Genomic DNA, 15,684 nt, shown 5'->3' on the forward strand with positions numbered 1-15,684 from the left:
TATATGTGTGTGTATATATATATATATATATATATATATATATATATATATATACTGTATATATAAATACAGGGTTTGAAATGAACTTTTTCACTCACCAGCCAATTTATCAAAATTATCATCACATCTCTATTATCTCTTGTACGTTCAATTAGTAAAACATTAAACTGAGTGTCTAAATAATATATTTTAATATTAATCATACATGCAATAAACGTTAAAGCAGAAATAAGAAATATTTGTCTCTTTCAAACTCGCTTGCTCCCACACTCTCTTCCAGCTCTTCGTTTCTCCGCATTGGATTATGGGAAGTAGTGCTTCAGTGAGTGTACATCAGTTGTACACTCGAAATCAGAGAAGATTGTGAATTCAAAAATTCACTAAAAAAAATTAGTGAATTCATGTAGGAAATAAACTCGTTCACTCAGAATTCGGACAGCACTACAAAATGGCCGACACCGAAATAGTGCACTATATAGGGGATAGGGAGCGGTTTTCGGGCACGGCATCAGTCACAGTGATAGCTGGATGCTTTGTCCATATTAGGGATTTCCTCATGAGTTCTATTACTTCTGTGGTGCATATATGGAATTTCTGCACGAGGGCGCCCACTGGCGTCCAGTATGAATGAAGCAGACATTACATGTGTTTATAGCGCTCAATAATGGGCAGTCCATCCTAAAAATAGGAAAAAGTAATACTTATCTCAAAAGAAATATGGTAATCCACGTTTCAGTGTGCAGAAGTGTACAGGAGTTGTTTGTTTAGTTTTTTTTATTATTATTAGTTTTAAAAAGCGCATTTTAAATCCAAGCCGAACTGAAAATGTATTGAACCATATATATATATATATATATATATATATATATATAATAGAATAAAGCAGTGATATATTTTAATATTAATCATACATGCAATAAACTTTAAAGCAGAAATAAGAAATATTTGTCTCTTTCAAACTCGCTTGCTCCCACACTCTCTTCCAGCTCTTCGTTTCTCCGCATTGGATTATGGGAAGTAGTGCTTCAGTGAGTGTACATCAGTTGTACACTCGAAATCAGAGAAGATTGTGGGTAAAAATTTGTGAATTCATGTAGGAAATAAACTCGTTCACTCAGAATTCGGACAGCACTACAAAATGGCCGACACCGAAATAGTGCACTATATAGGGGATAGGGAGCGGTTTTCGGACACCGCATCAGTCACAGTGATAGCTGGATGCTTTGTCCATATTAGGGATTTCCTCATGAGTTCTATTACTTCTGTGGTGCATATATGGAGTTTCTGCACGAGGGCACCCTCTGGTGTCCAGTATGAATGAAGCAGACATTTCATGTGTTTATAGCACTCAATAATGGGCAGTCCATCCTATATTGGGTAAAAATAGGAAAAAGTAATACTTATCTCAAAAGAAATATGGTAATCCACGTTCCAGTGTACAGGAGTTGTTTGTTTTTTTTTTTTATTATTATTAGTTTTAAAAAGCGCATTTTAAATCCAAGCCGAACTGAAAACCATGGTTAAAAACCTGAGGTATGTATTAAACCATATATATATATATATTTTTCTGTCAATATGGGGTGCTGTGTGTACATTAATGAGGAAAAAAAAATGAACTAAAATGATTTTAGCAAATGGCTGCAATATAACAAAGAGTGAAAAATTTAAGGGGGTCTGAATACTTTCCGTACCCACTGTATGTAAAGAAAACAGAAAAAAGAATAGTGGCAGTACTTAAAGAATAAATATATATGGCACAAAATCAAATTGTTATTTTAGTATTATTTATATTGCACTTGTGCATTTGGCAGACACTTTTATATAAGCAACTTAAATTGCATTGAAGGTATACATTTTATCAGTTCATGCAATGAACCCTTGACTTTAGTGTTGATAGCTCGATGCTCTACTGTTTAAGCTACAGGAATATTATATAGTATTATAGTATGTATTCATGTTTTGAATTAGCTCCTATAATTTTAGTTTTATTTTCAGTTTAGTTTGTCATTTTATGTGCTTTTGTCATTTTGTTTAATCAGTTTCTATTGAATATTCTATTTATTTTTAGTATCTAAACTTTTTTTTCAGTTACTTTGTCAAGGCAGCATTTCTGATTTTCATTATTTTTTTAAAAGTTAGGTTAGTTTTAGTTCCCTTTCAGTCGGTCACTACGAGTCGTGTCGTGACCGACGAATTGCGAGATCCCAATTCGTCGGGACGTCTCCGTTCCCTCCTTCTGGGAACGAGGGTTACATACGTAACGAATATTTAGTGACAAACAATTTCCATTTTGTTACAAGCTGCATTAATATTTTGAAAATCTGATTGTCGAATGGCTTTATAAGAGTGATGCTGAGAAAATGATACTATTAAAACATTTCACAGTACTGAAGTCTGTGTAGTTTAATATTATGAGGGGGGTTTATTTGATTAAGGCTTAAATCCCTCCAGCGGTCACAAAAAGGTGAACATGTCTTACATGCTGTACATATGCTAATACATAGTCAAAAATGACAATTGTGTCCAAAACACTGTGCCATCTGTGAGAGGCTTGGGTCACTGCAGTGCGCTTTCAGTCCGACGACTTTAAACGTGCACTGAATTGATGAGCAATTCCAGCTGCAGTGTTGAACCGATTCTCCATTGAGTGTCTCTGCATTAGTCTTACATGGACGACCAGCCTTTTTGGGGGACTTGACTGAATTGGTGTCATTGTAAACCTTCAATATTCGAGAAATCACAGATTTGGAACGACCAGCTTCTCTTGCAGTGTCGCAGGCTTTCAGTCACCTTAGAGCGGGCCGCCATCTCTTGCATTCTCAATGAAAATTAGTACCAGGTGCCAGATTAACACCAATAACTTGGAGGCGTCTGTAAGTGTTCTCTAATTTTGATCAGAGTTCTTTTTCAAACATTTCATTTAAGTTTTTATACTGTGCTTCAGAATACTGCCCTTCTACTCCTGTTAGAATAACTTCAAATAGGACTAAGCAGTGACCTTGAAATTTAGGAAATCATAGGTTGTTCTCTAATTTTGATTCTGGTTATTTCCAACTCTGTTACTCCTAGCATATATATAAAAAACTTTTCAATCCATATTAATGAAGGTTAAATGTGTTAATTGGTAGAAAACATTTTGGCAAAACTCATACCAAATTAATCAAGACACAGCTTTTCTTCTGAGAGAACTTGATCAAAAACAGACAAACTTTGGTTTCAGAGTTTCAGTCCATTTTTTAATTACAGTTATAAGACTGATCATAAAGGAGACCAAATTACAAAATCCTGCGTAACATTAAAACAAACCGAACGAGGACGATTCAGGTGTTATTGTAAGGGTGGTCTCCCAGTGTCCGTCAAACAGAAGTGGGCGGAGTCATTAACAACACAGCTTCTTCAAATAAGACAAATCACCAGGCTCAAGATACACAGGCTCATAAAACGTTAACGCAACCATATTGACATTTCATTAACACGTACTAGAAATGGAGTGATTTTCTTATTATATTAACAAATTACCTGTTAGGACAACCGTATATAATTTGTCAAGCCAACTTTAAGAAACATTTTACAGTAAAGCCAAAACCATATTTTACATATAAACTAATGAAAAAAACCTAAACGCAATGACTTGGCGCCACCATGTGGTGTCTAACTGCATGAAAGATAGTGTGTAAAAAAAATTACAGCCAACCATACGCCTCACCAAGCCCTCTATTCCTGCCGCCTTCAGTCAGTGTCCAACACATAGCAGAACGGTGTCAGCTGTGCAGGAACAGAGGGTAGATGGCTCAAAACAGTGCTTTTTAGAGCTGATATAGCCCCAAACACGAAAGACGGATACGGATATAGTTCAGAGGTTCATTTAGTTTGTAATCTCAGTCGCTGTCAAACTTAATGGAGTTCACTGAGGTGGAGATTGCACCGCCGCTATAACTGCCACGCTTCTTCTTGGTCTTCTCATGCCGGAAAGATTTGCCTTTGGTAAATTTAAGCACGTTGTTGGCTTTCTGGCCCCAGTCACCGTTGGCTCCCATCTGGAAGTAAAGAACAGAAGAGTCACTATACATGCACAATCTCTTCACAGTTAATGTTGGCCTAATATGCATTCACGTTTACGGTCTTACCTTTGCATCGAATGAATTGTTTGTCAGGCGGGGGTCCAGCTCAATTTCCTCGTCTCTTACTCTACGAAAAGGAGCATTGCTTTCCTTTAGAAGTCATACAACAGAAAAACAGACAGAAAATGCATTTAAGACCAAGTGCATAAGCAAACAGTGTGGGCAGTATCCATCCACCTTACTTTTCCAGTAAGAGCGGACCATTTGTAAACGTAATGTGTCTGGCTTCCAGTGTCATCTGCTTCCAGCTATTTTTTTGCTGTACAAAGCAGCTCATTTTGCTGCTTGATACTGCAAACTGCTGTTTTATTTTAATGTATCGTCTTTATTATAAACACACTGTGTTGTAGCACAAACAATTATATAATCTTCTCGTTATTTCCCTACCGCGGCTAATGAAGCGGAAGTCTTGCATATTCACAGAAAACGGCTTACTTCCGCATTGAAAAATAAGGTGGATTTGCCAGTGTGGAACGAGGAATTCTTGCCTCTGCTGAGAGCTATAAACTTGTATGCATAATGTGTGTGCGTTTGTGTAATACAGTGCATTCAGAAAGTATTCAGACCCCCGTTCACGTCGTTTAAATTCTTATTTTTCTACACTCAGTACGCCATAATGAAAAAGTGAAAACAGAATTTTAGAAATGTCTGTAAATGTATTAAAAAGAAAAGTACCTGAACTAGACCCAAGTCTAAACACTTGTGTTTTGAGAACGAACAAAAGTCTTGGGTTTGGAACAACATGGCGAGTAAACGACAATTTTCATTTCGGGTGCAACTAACCTTTTAACACTCAAGGGATGTGACGCACCAGTGACGCTTGCATCAAAGCAAGAATCACTGGATCAATAAATACTAGCATACAGACTTCAGTGTTATCTGTACGTCATACCTTGCCTGGAATTACAATCGCCCACCTCCAGAGTCCCAATGTGACCCCTGGGTGTGTTTGAATATGCACCGTATTAAGCCAACATCAACACAAAACATGCTCACAATCACAGCCCTTTACCTTCTGTTTGGTTCTGGGAAAAGTCTGAGGTGTGGATGTGGTGATTTCATTCTTGGGTGTTGTCGTTTCTTCCTCTTTGCCCTTTTTTTTTGCCAGTGTGGAACGAGGAATTCTTGCCTCTGCTGAGAGCTATAAACTTGTATGCATAATGTGTGTGCGTGTGTGTAATACAGTGCATTCAGAAAGTATTCAGACCCCCGTTCACGTCGTTTAAATTCTTATTTTTCTACACTCAGTACGCCATAATGAAAAAGTGAAAACAGAATTTTAGAAATGTCTGTAAATGTATTAAAAAGAAAAGTACCTGAACTAGACCCAAGTCTAAACACTTGTGTTTTGAGAACGAACAAAAGTCTTGGGTTTGGAACAACATGGCGAGTAAACGACAATTTTCATTTCGGGTGCAACTAACCTTTTAACACTCAAGGGATGTGACGCACCAGTGACGCTTGCATCAAAGCAAGAATCACTGGATCAATAAATACTAGCATACAGACTTCAGTGTTATCTGTACGTCATACCTTGCCTGGAATTACAATCGCCCACCTCCAGAGTCCCAATGTGACCCCTGGGTGTGTTTGAATATGCACCGTATTAAGCCAACATCAACACAAAACATGCTCACAATCACAGCCCTTTACCTTCTGTTTGGTTCTGGGAAAAGTCTGAGGTGTGGATGTGGTGATTTCATTCTTGGGTGTTGTCGTTTCTTCCTCTTTGCCCTTTTTTTTGCTCTTTGTGCCTGTGATCAGAGGAGAGAACCGGAAAAACAATATGAGAGTGGTTTACAATAGTGCTTAAGGCTAGATGGTTTAGAACAGGGGTGCCCAAACTCGGTCCTGGAGGGCCGGTGTCCTGAAGAGTTTAGCTCCAACCCCAATTAGACACACCTGAACCAGCTAATCAAGCTCTTACTAGGCATACTAGAAACTTCCAAGCAGGTGTGTTGAGGCAAGTTGGGGCTAAACTCTGTAGGACACCGGCCCTCCAGGACCGAGTTTGGGCACCCCTGGTTTAGAAGATAGATTCAGTTGCCCTATGACACTGTGCCCATTATGACACTGTGCCCTAACCAGATGGAACAAATGCCCTCTTTCCAAGCTGATCTGAGTGTGTGGACTTGACCTGCCACAATATGACATTTGTTTGGATGGGTGGCTTTTATGGCTCAATTCCAAACCGAGCATCCTACATAAGCAGCAATTCAAATCATCATAGGTGTGCTACCAATTTTTATCCAAGACGGCAGACAAACCCAGAAGAATGCTGACTACAATTAATTCAATACCATAGTAGTATTGATAAAAATTGACCACGATATTTATGCTTATTAAAATATCACATTGTTTGCTTAGCAACATGCAACAGCTTTGCTTTTGACATTGGTGGAGACATAACAGCAGGATATTTCAGCTAACAGGTTGCTTTGTGCATTCAGTTTAACAACATTATGTTAAAGACTCAGGACGCTGTTCAAAATCCTGCCGCACCACAGAGTGCTACTCACAGTTTTCCATAAAATCACATTATATTTGTCCCAAATTATTGTTCATTAAAATAATGACTTCAACCTAGGCTGGAAGATTGTGTATTGTGCATCTTTCAGCACAACGTTTCTTTCTGTCCGTATGCTTTATATAGACAGCGCAGTCTATGGCCATTATTAGCTATCTCTTTGCTCTGTTTTGTACCTTCAAACTCATCGAAGCAACTTTGTTAATTCCTGAAGTGAACATGTATATGAACTGTTCTGGACTGCCGTCATGAACTGGGTGCAATGAGAGTCGTCCTAGACGCAGCGCTGCGCTTCTTGTACGGTGTGCGACTGCCTTATGCTCTTACTTTGCCCATGTATTAAATGTGCATCCTTGAAAGCACGCAGTTTTCTAGTTTAACTTCTTAGGTAATATCACTGGTTTGACACATTTCAGATGCATCTGAAATTACAAAAACAAACATTTAATGGTTTGATCAAAATCATTGCTAGGGGCAATTTGGAACTTGCTGGATATTGGTAGAGACATGTCTACGCCCTTACTAACTGCATTCAATTGACTTATGATTTCCGTGTCCTATGAACTCCACATAAGGAGCGCTATAGGGCTGTCAAATTAAGGAAGTTCTATAAGTGGTACACGTGACATGATGGGTTACATTTGAATGTTTTTGTTAGCAGGAAGTTGCATCTAGAGGGTTCAGCTGCCTATGTTCATTCAAAACATGGCAATAAAAGAACAGTGGCACTTCTCAATTGTTTTTCTATGCAACTAAATTTACATCTTTGACTGCTAGTGCGCCCACATTTTCAGAACACTGACCTTCGTCTTCTGTGTGAACAGAATTACGATCTATACATGTCTCAAGACTTTATCCTCCTTTTCTGCTGCCCATTATCAAACATAAAAAGTGCTACGTGGTGCTTTACTGTTTTTTGGGGAGTCGCAGGCAGTGTTCACATAATATGTTGACAGTAATAAGAACTGGCCTGGGAACCAGTAACGTGCAAAACACCTTGCTATCAGACATATGGAGTACTGCGAATACCATTTTTTGTGACAGGAGTCTTGGGTGTCGCCGTCGTCTCTTCTTCTTCAGACGAAGAGTCCTCAGACGAGCTGCTGTCTGCTTTGGCCTTAGCAGCCTGTGCTTTTGTAGCAGGTGGTGTCTTCACAGCTGGTGTTTTAGGAGACTCCTCTTCATCAGAACTGCTGTCACTCGAGGATGAAGACTTTGCTGTCTTTTTAGCTGGCGTCTTCGCTGCTGAGGTGGGTGTTTTTGTTGTAGCAGCCTTTCTGTTGGTGACTGCAGGCTTGGCGGGAGTCTTCTTAGCCTCTGTCTCAGAGTCTGAGCTACTGCTCTCGGCTTTCTTCGCGCTAACTGGAGTCACGGTTAGCTTAGCTGCTGCTGCTTTGGGTGTCACAGTAGTCTTTACTTTCTTCTCGTCTTCACTGGAACTGTCCGAATCACTGCTGCTGGACTCAGCTGCATTCTTACTGGCTGGAGCAGGTGGTTTGGAGGCAGAAGCAGGGCTCTTAGTAGCAGTAGCTGCTGCTGGTTTAGCTTTCTTAGCAGCCGGAGTCTCATGTTCAGAGTCAGAGCTGTCGGTTTCAGAGTCAGAACTGCTATCAGCTGGTTTAGCTGCAGGTTTAGCTGGGGTACCAGGTTTGGATACCGGTGTGGTGGCGGCTTTCTTTTGAGGTTCCTCATCATCTGAAGAGCTGTCCGAGTCCGAGCTGCTTGCCGCTGGTTTACCGGTTGGTTTGGCTGCAGGAGTTGGTTTGGCTGGGGCAGGTTTTGCTGGGGTAGCAGGTTTGGATACCGGTGTGCCGGCAGGTTTCTTTTGAGGTTTTTCATCTGAAGAGCTGTCCGAGTCAGAGCTGGATTCGGCGGGCTTGGCTGCAGGTTTAGGAGTGCTCAAAGGCTTGGACTTAGCTGCTGGTTTAGCTGGTGCCTCATCTTCAGAGCGGTCTGAATCTGTGAGAGATAAAAATAGATCTAGAAGCCAATACAATCTTGATAAACAGCACTCAAATGGTAACACTATTTCTCTAGATCTTTTCATTAACTGCCACACCATTTCAGACCTGTATGACTTGATTTTTTCTAAACGCCTCTAATTGTAAATGACCAAAAAAAGAAAGCTTAAGGCTTCAGAAATATTGGTATAGCCTTGTCATTTTCTTTGAATGGAAAAAGAGCATCATGAACATTCTTCAAAACATCTCCCTTTGTGTTCCATTTTCGACAATCATACATGTGAATGACACGAAGGCAAGTAAGATTAAATGCAAATGTTTGTATCTTTATGGATAACTGACCTGAACTTGAGGAATCATCTTTCTTAGCAGGGGTCGTCTTTGGAGGAGCAGCTTTAGCAGGAGCAGCCTTGGCTGGGGTTGGTTTTGTGGCGGGTTTGTCTTCCTCAGACTCAGAGCTAGATGATGACGATTCTTTTGCAGCAGGCTTGACTTTAGCTGGCATTTTCTTGGCTGGCGCAGGTTTAACTGGGACAGCTTTAGCTGCTGGTTTCTTGGCCTCCTCCTCATCGTCCGAGTCTTCAGAGCTAGAAGATGAAGCCTTGTCTGCAGCCGGGGTGACTTTTGCAGGTGTAGATTTAGCAGATGCTGCTTTTGCAGGTGTAGATTTAGCAGATGCAGCTTTTGCAGGTGTAGATTTAGCAGATGCTGCTTTTGCAGGTGTGCCTTTGACAGCAGGCTTTGCTGCTTCGTCCTCTGAGCTTGAAGAATCGGAACTTGAAGAGTCCTTTTTCTGAGCAGGAGCGACTTTTTTAGGTGCTTTCTTAGCTGGGGCTGCATTAGCGGGAGCAGTTTTAGCAGCTGGCTTCTTTGCTTTATCCTCTGAACTTGAATCTGAGAAAAAGAAAGCAGTTTATTAGCACTTTCTGCAACAAAAAAAAAAAAAGTCTACTATTGTGGTGATAATCTACAGAGAGGGCAGTACCAGAGCTGTCAGAACTGGATGAGTCCTTCTTAGCAGCAGCTTTGGGAGTCACAGTCTTAACTGGAGCTGCTGGGGGAGACACAATTGGGGGGAAAAAACGGGGCAATGAGTTCATGCAGTATATTCAAAAGATGCATTTGTCACATCAACTCCTATAACTGTCTGCAAACCATAGCGGTTTTGTGGAACACAAAGAAGATGCTCACAGGAAGGGGGACAATGTCTTATATAAACAGGCTAAATACACACTGGAAAAGGAGACCAGAGTGGCAAAGAGGACTTATTCTGAAAAAAATAAGGATTCAATTCTCTTCCAGTGACCGGCATCAGGTGTGGAAAAGTCTGAAAGAAATCACCAACTACAAGACACCATCCCCCCGCACGGTGGAGAATCAACAACTGGCAGACGATCTGAATGAGTTCTACTGCAGGTTTGAAAAAACACCCCACACGCCTCTCCACACAACCATTCACACCTCCAGCAACCCCCCTCTCCCCCACACCTGCAATTCAGATCAGCGAAGACGAGGTGCGCTAGGTCTTCCAGAAGCAGAAAAGGGAAAAAGCAACAGGCCCAGATTGTGTTATACCAGTCTGTCTGAAATCCTGTGCTGACCAGCTGGCCCCCATCTTCACACAGATCTTCAACAGATCACTGGAGCTGTGCGAAGTCCCTTCATGCTTCAAACGCTCCACCATCATCCCCATCCCAAAGAAACCCCAAATTACTGGACTTAATGAGTACAGGTCTGTGGCTCTAACGTCTGTGGTCATGAAGTCTTTTGAAAGACTGGTGCTGGCCCACCTGAAGGACATCACTGGACCCTTGCTGGATCCTCTTCAGTTTGCCTACAGAGCAAACAGGTCTGTGGACGATGCAGTCAACATGGGACTGCATTATGTTCTGCAACATCTAGACAGACCAGGGACTTATGTGAGGATCCTGTTCGTGGACTTCAGCTCGGCCTTTAACACCATCATCCCAAACCTCCTCCTGCCCAAACTAACTCAGCTCTCCATGCCCACCTCCGTCTGTCAGTGGATCAACAGCTTCCTGACAGACAGGCAGCAGCTAGTGAGGCTGGGGAAAAATACACATCCAGCACCTGTAGGATCAGCACTGGAGCTCCTCAGGGCTGCGTACTCTCCCCACTGCTCTTCTCCCTGTACACCAACGACTGCACCTCTAAAGACCCCTCTGTCAAGCTCCTGAAGTTTGCAGACGACACCACACTCATCGGCCTCATTCAGGACGGTGACGAGTCTGCTTACAGACAGGAGGTTAAAGAGCTGGCTGTCTGGTGCAGTCTCAACAACCTGGAGCTCAACACGCTCAAAACTGTGTAGATGACCGTGGACTTTAGGAGAAACCCCCCTGCATTCCCCCCACTCACTAGAGGGCCTTTCGCACCGCGGGAACCTTTTCATAGTACCAGAACTAATATATACACGTTGACATTCCATGTCCATTATTGTGAAACCCACGAGGCACAACACAGCTCCGATCACAGCGTCCTCCATCCTCCTGTTGTTAACGTTGTTCTTCTTTGTTTCCATTGTTGAACGCCGAGCACAAATGACGTCGCTGTCGACCGGCTTACGTCACTTCCTAGTACACTTCATGACAAACACATGACTGATCAGACAGTTTACCTGTGATTATGGAGTGCTTGATTTGATACAGACTTGACAGAGTGCCAGTACTGCACCTGATCGTGTCTGAATGATCATGGAAGGTAAAATAATGATCACAACTATTACATAATTTAATTGTGCATCCCCAAGTCCATGCCAGTAATAAAAAAACAGCACAAATACCATGTCCCAAATATACATATGTCATTCCCATCCCTAAAATACATATTTTACAGACACTGTTATGCACATTTATCATAAACAGCTCAAATGCTTTCTACTAGTGTGGCCCAAAACATTTATCACAGTTTTATTACAGGTAGACTGCAAAATGTTTCAGTACAAGCATTTCAACCAAATGTAATGTATGCAATATTTTAAACTTTTAACCCACTGGGGAAAATCAACCCATGGCAACAATTTAAAAGCAGCCCAATTTTGTGAGGAAAAAAACAACAACCACCCTGCATCCAACACAAGCTGCAGAAGCCAGATTTGACGGATCACGGGTCAAAAGTAAGGAGAGATAACTGACAAGATGTTGGAGGATTACTGCTCAACAGATCCCGAGCTCATTGACAAATATTTTTTATCGTAAGACGTGCTCCCTTTACACAGTGCGCGTGCGATCGCAAATGTAAGAAGAAGAAAAAAGCCCCACAAGATTCAAGTTAATTACAGTCAAGGGATAATTTTAAAGTTACGATTTTCTTAGGGAAAACTTTATTTTGGGACCAAACATGCAAATTAACCTGTGCTTTAATCTTTGTACAATATACAGTGGGTATAGAAAACAATCACCCCCTTTAAAATAATCACATTTTGTTGCTTTGCAGACTGAAATGAAGATGGACAAAATTTTTGTTTTATCCAGCTGTATTTACTCAGTGCAACTTATAACATCCAAGTGAAAGATAGAACACCAACATGTCAGGGAAAAAAAAAAAAGAGAAAAAAAAAAATAGTATCACTAAGTTGGAAAAATTATCACACCCTCCTAAAAATGACTTGTAGTGGGTCACCTTCTCAATTTGCACTGAGTAAATACAGCTGGATAAAACAAAAACGGTGTTCGTCTTCATTTCAGACTTTTACATTTTTCATGTATTCATTTATAATTGTTTATTGATTTATGTATTGTGCTGAAATCATGCTTTTTGTATGGTCCTTATACAAATAAAGTTAGTCATAAAATAGGATTAATTTTCTGTATTGAAATTATAATTTATAGCTCATTGATGAAAATATGTAAAATTGAATTCTGTGTTATATTACTATATGTACACGCTTACCAGGAGCTTTGACTGGAGCACGAGCTGTCAGTGTTCCCGGGGGTGGGACGGCATTGAATTGTCCTGTAAATAGAGATGATCTTCAATCTCATGTTTGTCTCCACTTTTTCAGAAACTCACTTTTGCCTCATAAGATTTCTTACCATGTTCAAATGAGGCATGCTTAGAACTTATACTCCCCCCCCCACCCAAAAACAAAAATAAAAATAAACAGTTTAATTGTGTTGAGATCCCATGATCTGGTGAATAAAGCTTAATGCTGCACCCATGGTGATAGTTGTCAGTATAAAGTTTAAGATCACTGTACTGGTTGTTTGGGAAGACTGCTAGATGCCAGCAAACCCCATTTCTTAATGCACCTTTAAGATCGACCAATGTGGGGAAAAAAAAAAAAAGTAATACCAGTCTTGGGTTTCTTAGTAGGAGGGGCATCTTCCTCATCGGAGGATGACTCCTCACTGCTGGACTCTGCAGGAGCCACAGGCTTAGCTGGAGGGGTCTTCACTGGGACTGGTGCTTTTACTGCTGTCTGTGAGAACGTAAACAAATTAATTGATTTATTTTGTATTCTGAAAAAAAAAAAAAACAAAAACGGTGTTCGTCTTCATTTCAGACTTTTACATTTTTCATGTATTCATTTATAATTGTTTATTGATTTATGTATTGTGCTGAAATCATGCTTTTTGTATGGTCCTTATACAAATAAAGTTAGTCATAAAATAGGATTAATTTTCTGTATTGAAATTATAATTTATAGCTCATTGATGAAAATATGTAAAATTGAATTCTGTGTTATATTACTATATGTACACGCTTACCAGGAGCTTTGACTGGAGCACGAGCTGTCAGTGTTCCCGGGGGTGGGACGGCATTGAATTGTCCTGTAAATAGAGATGATCTTCAATCTCATGTTTGTCTCCACTTTTTCAGAAACTCACTTTTGCCTCATAAGATTTCTTACCATGTTCAAATGAGGCATGCTTAGAACTTATACTCCCCCCCCCACCCAAAAACAAAAATAAAAATAAACAGTTTAATTGTGTTGAGATCCCATGATCTGGTGAATAAAGCTTAATGCTGCACCCATGGTGATAGTTGTCAGTATAAAGTTTAAGATCACTGTACTGGTTGTTTGGGAAGACTGCTAGATGCCAGCAAACCCCATTTCTTAATGCACCTTTAAGATCGACCAATGTGGGGAAAAAAAAAAAAAGTAATACCAGTCTTGGGTTTCTTAGTAGGAGGGGCATCTTCCTCATCGGAGGATGACTCCTCACTGCTGGACTCTGCAGGAGCCACAGGCTTAGCTGGAGGGGTCTTCACTGGGACTGGTGCTTTTACTGCTGTCTGTGAGAACGTAAACAAATTAATTGATTTATTTTGTATTCTGAAAAAAAAAAATCATAAGCTCTATTATGGTTACAATTTTCAGAATTTCAGAAAGATTTCAGAAAAAAATCAATTGATTAGACATCCTTTTTGCATATTAAAATGTAATTTAAAAATAATAAAACAGAAAACAGTAACATAAAAACTGAAAACAAAGAATTTGTGAGAAAAAAAACTAGATTTCTGAAGCATGATTATGTTGGACTTAATGTACCTTAACTGGAGCCTCATCCTCAGATTCACTAGAGCTGTCCTCACTGCTGCTACTGTCCTGTTTCTTCTGAGCTGCAGACACTGGAGTGGACGCCGGTTTGGGGGTCCCTGCCACAGGCTTGGCCTTTGCTCCTGGAGACCACAGATCTCCGCTTTGAACATGTAACCATGTAACTTCACTTACACTTGAAGTACTACACAGACGCTGTGCTTGAGAATAAGAACTCATGCTTCAGCTCACCTCTAGACCTCTAGCTGGCCGGCTCCTCGTCAGAGTCGGACTCCTCGCTGCTGGAACTGGTGTCTTTCTTCCTGGCTGCTGCTGCAGGTTTCACAGCTGCAGGCTTCTGTGCACCAAATTAACAAGATCCAGATTCAGGAAGAGGCATCCTAGCACAGACATACCACACACACACTCACGTAAACAGCATGCAGCTTCCTGACCTTTGCTGCTGTTTTAGCCTGAGCTTCATCCTCCGAGTCGCTGGAGTCTTCAGAGCTGCTGCTCTGTTTAGCAGCTACAGCTGCTGGCTTCTTCGAAACAGGAGCTTTCGCTGTTAAATGCATAACATTTAGTTAAATACTTAATGCAGTGTTGAAACACTACTGTCAGTAAGATTTTTTATTTTTTTTTAGAAATTAATACTTTTCAGGAAAGATGTGTTAAAGAACATTTTCAACATTGATATTAAGAAATGTTTCTTGAACACCACATCAGCATGATTTCTGAAGGATCGTGTGACACTGAAGACTGGAGTAATGATGCTGAAAATTCAGCTTTGAATCACATGAATAAACTACACTTTAAAATATATTCAAATAGAAATGTTAACCTGTAAAAATACAACGCAATATTACTGATTTTATTGTATTTTTAATCAATTAACTGCAACCTTGCTGCACAAAAAACAGCTATGTACCTTGTACGACTTTCTTGGCAGGTGCTGCAGCTTCCTCTTCACCGCTGGAGTCCTCACTACTTGAACTCACCGCATCTTTCTTTGCTTTCTTGGCCGATGGGCCGTTGACCGCCAAAGGGCCACTGGTGACTGCTTTACGCTTTTTGGTTTCTGGGGACCTTGAGCGGGCAAATAATAGAAATTACAAGCCAACCGTAGAAGTGACGACAAACTACAAGTACTACCGGACCAAGAGTGACCTACAGTTGCCACACAAGCAAATCTAAGACACAGCTTGTACATACTTCACCCAAAAATTGAAGATGTCCAAGAGACTGTCCTCATTTTGATCTTGAGGTTTCTAATGAGATGAAACAGATACAATTGTAAATTAGTATAATATCGAATATAACTCAAATATATCTATATGTCAAGACAATCTTTAAGTTGGCTTGAGAAAGCCGGACCAGAAAGTTTGAAAAGTTTTAAGTTTAATGGTTTTCAGTCTGAAATAGTTTGAAGTTTAAAGTAGTTTTAAAAGCTTACATTTTGAATGTTTTGAAGGCAATACAGTCTGTCAGAGATAGATAGATAGATAGATAGATAGATAGATAGATAGATAGATAGATAGATAGATAGATAGATAGATAGATAGATAGATA

General features: G+C 40.3%; 1 protein-coding gene across 1 annotated transcript; it reads right to left on the bottom strand.

Annotated features, from left to right (window-relative positions):
• Nucleotides 1-3,219: 3,219 nt before the first annotated feature.
• On the bottom strand, nt 3,220-15,383 carry nolc1 (nucleolar and coiled-body phosphoprotein 1; the record flags this gene model as incomplete). The annotated part of the gene is given in 13 exon segments (XM_016249629.1): nt 3,220-4,037; nt 4,128-4,211; nt 5,775-5,875; nt 7,678-8,607; nt 8,952-9,503; nt 9,595-9,663; nt 13,340-13,402; nt 13,742-13,868; nt 14,125-14,275; nt 14,373-14,470; nt 14,568-14,677; nt 15,044-15,201; nt 15,328-15,383. Coding segments are annotated over 13 exon segments (2,658 nt in total), but the record flags the coding sequence as incomplete, so codon positions are not given.
• Between the last annotated feature and the right edge of the window lie 301 nt (nt 15,384-15,684).

Source organism: Sinocyclocheilus grahami, unplaced genomic scaffold (genome assembly GCF_001515645.1).
Source record: "Sinocyclocheilus grahami isolate Dianchi unplaced genomic scaffold, SAMN03320097.WGS_v1.1 scaffold944.1, whole genome shotgun sequence".
Taxonomy (NCBI): domain Eukaryota; kingdom Metazoa; phylum Chordata; class Actinopteri; order Cypriniformes; family Cyprinidae; genus Sinocyclocheilus; species Sinocyclocheilus grahami.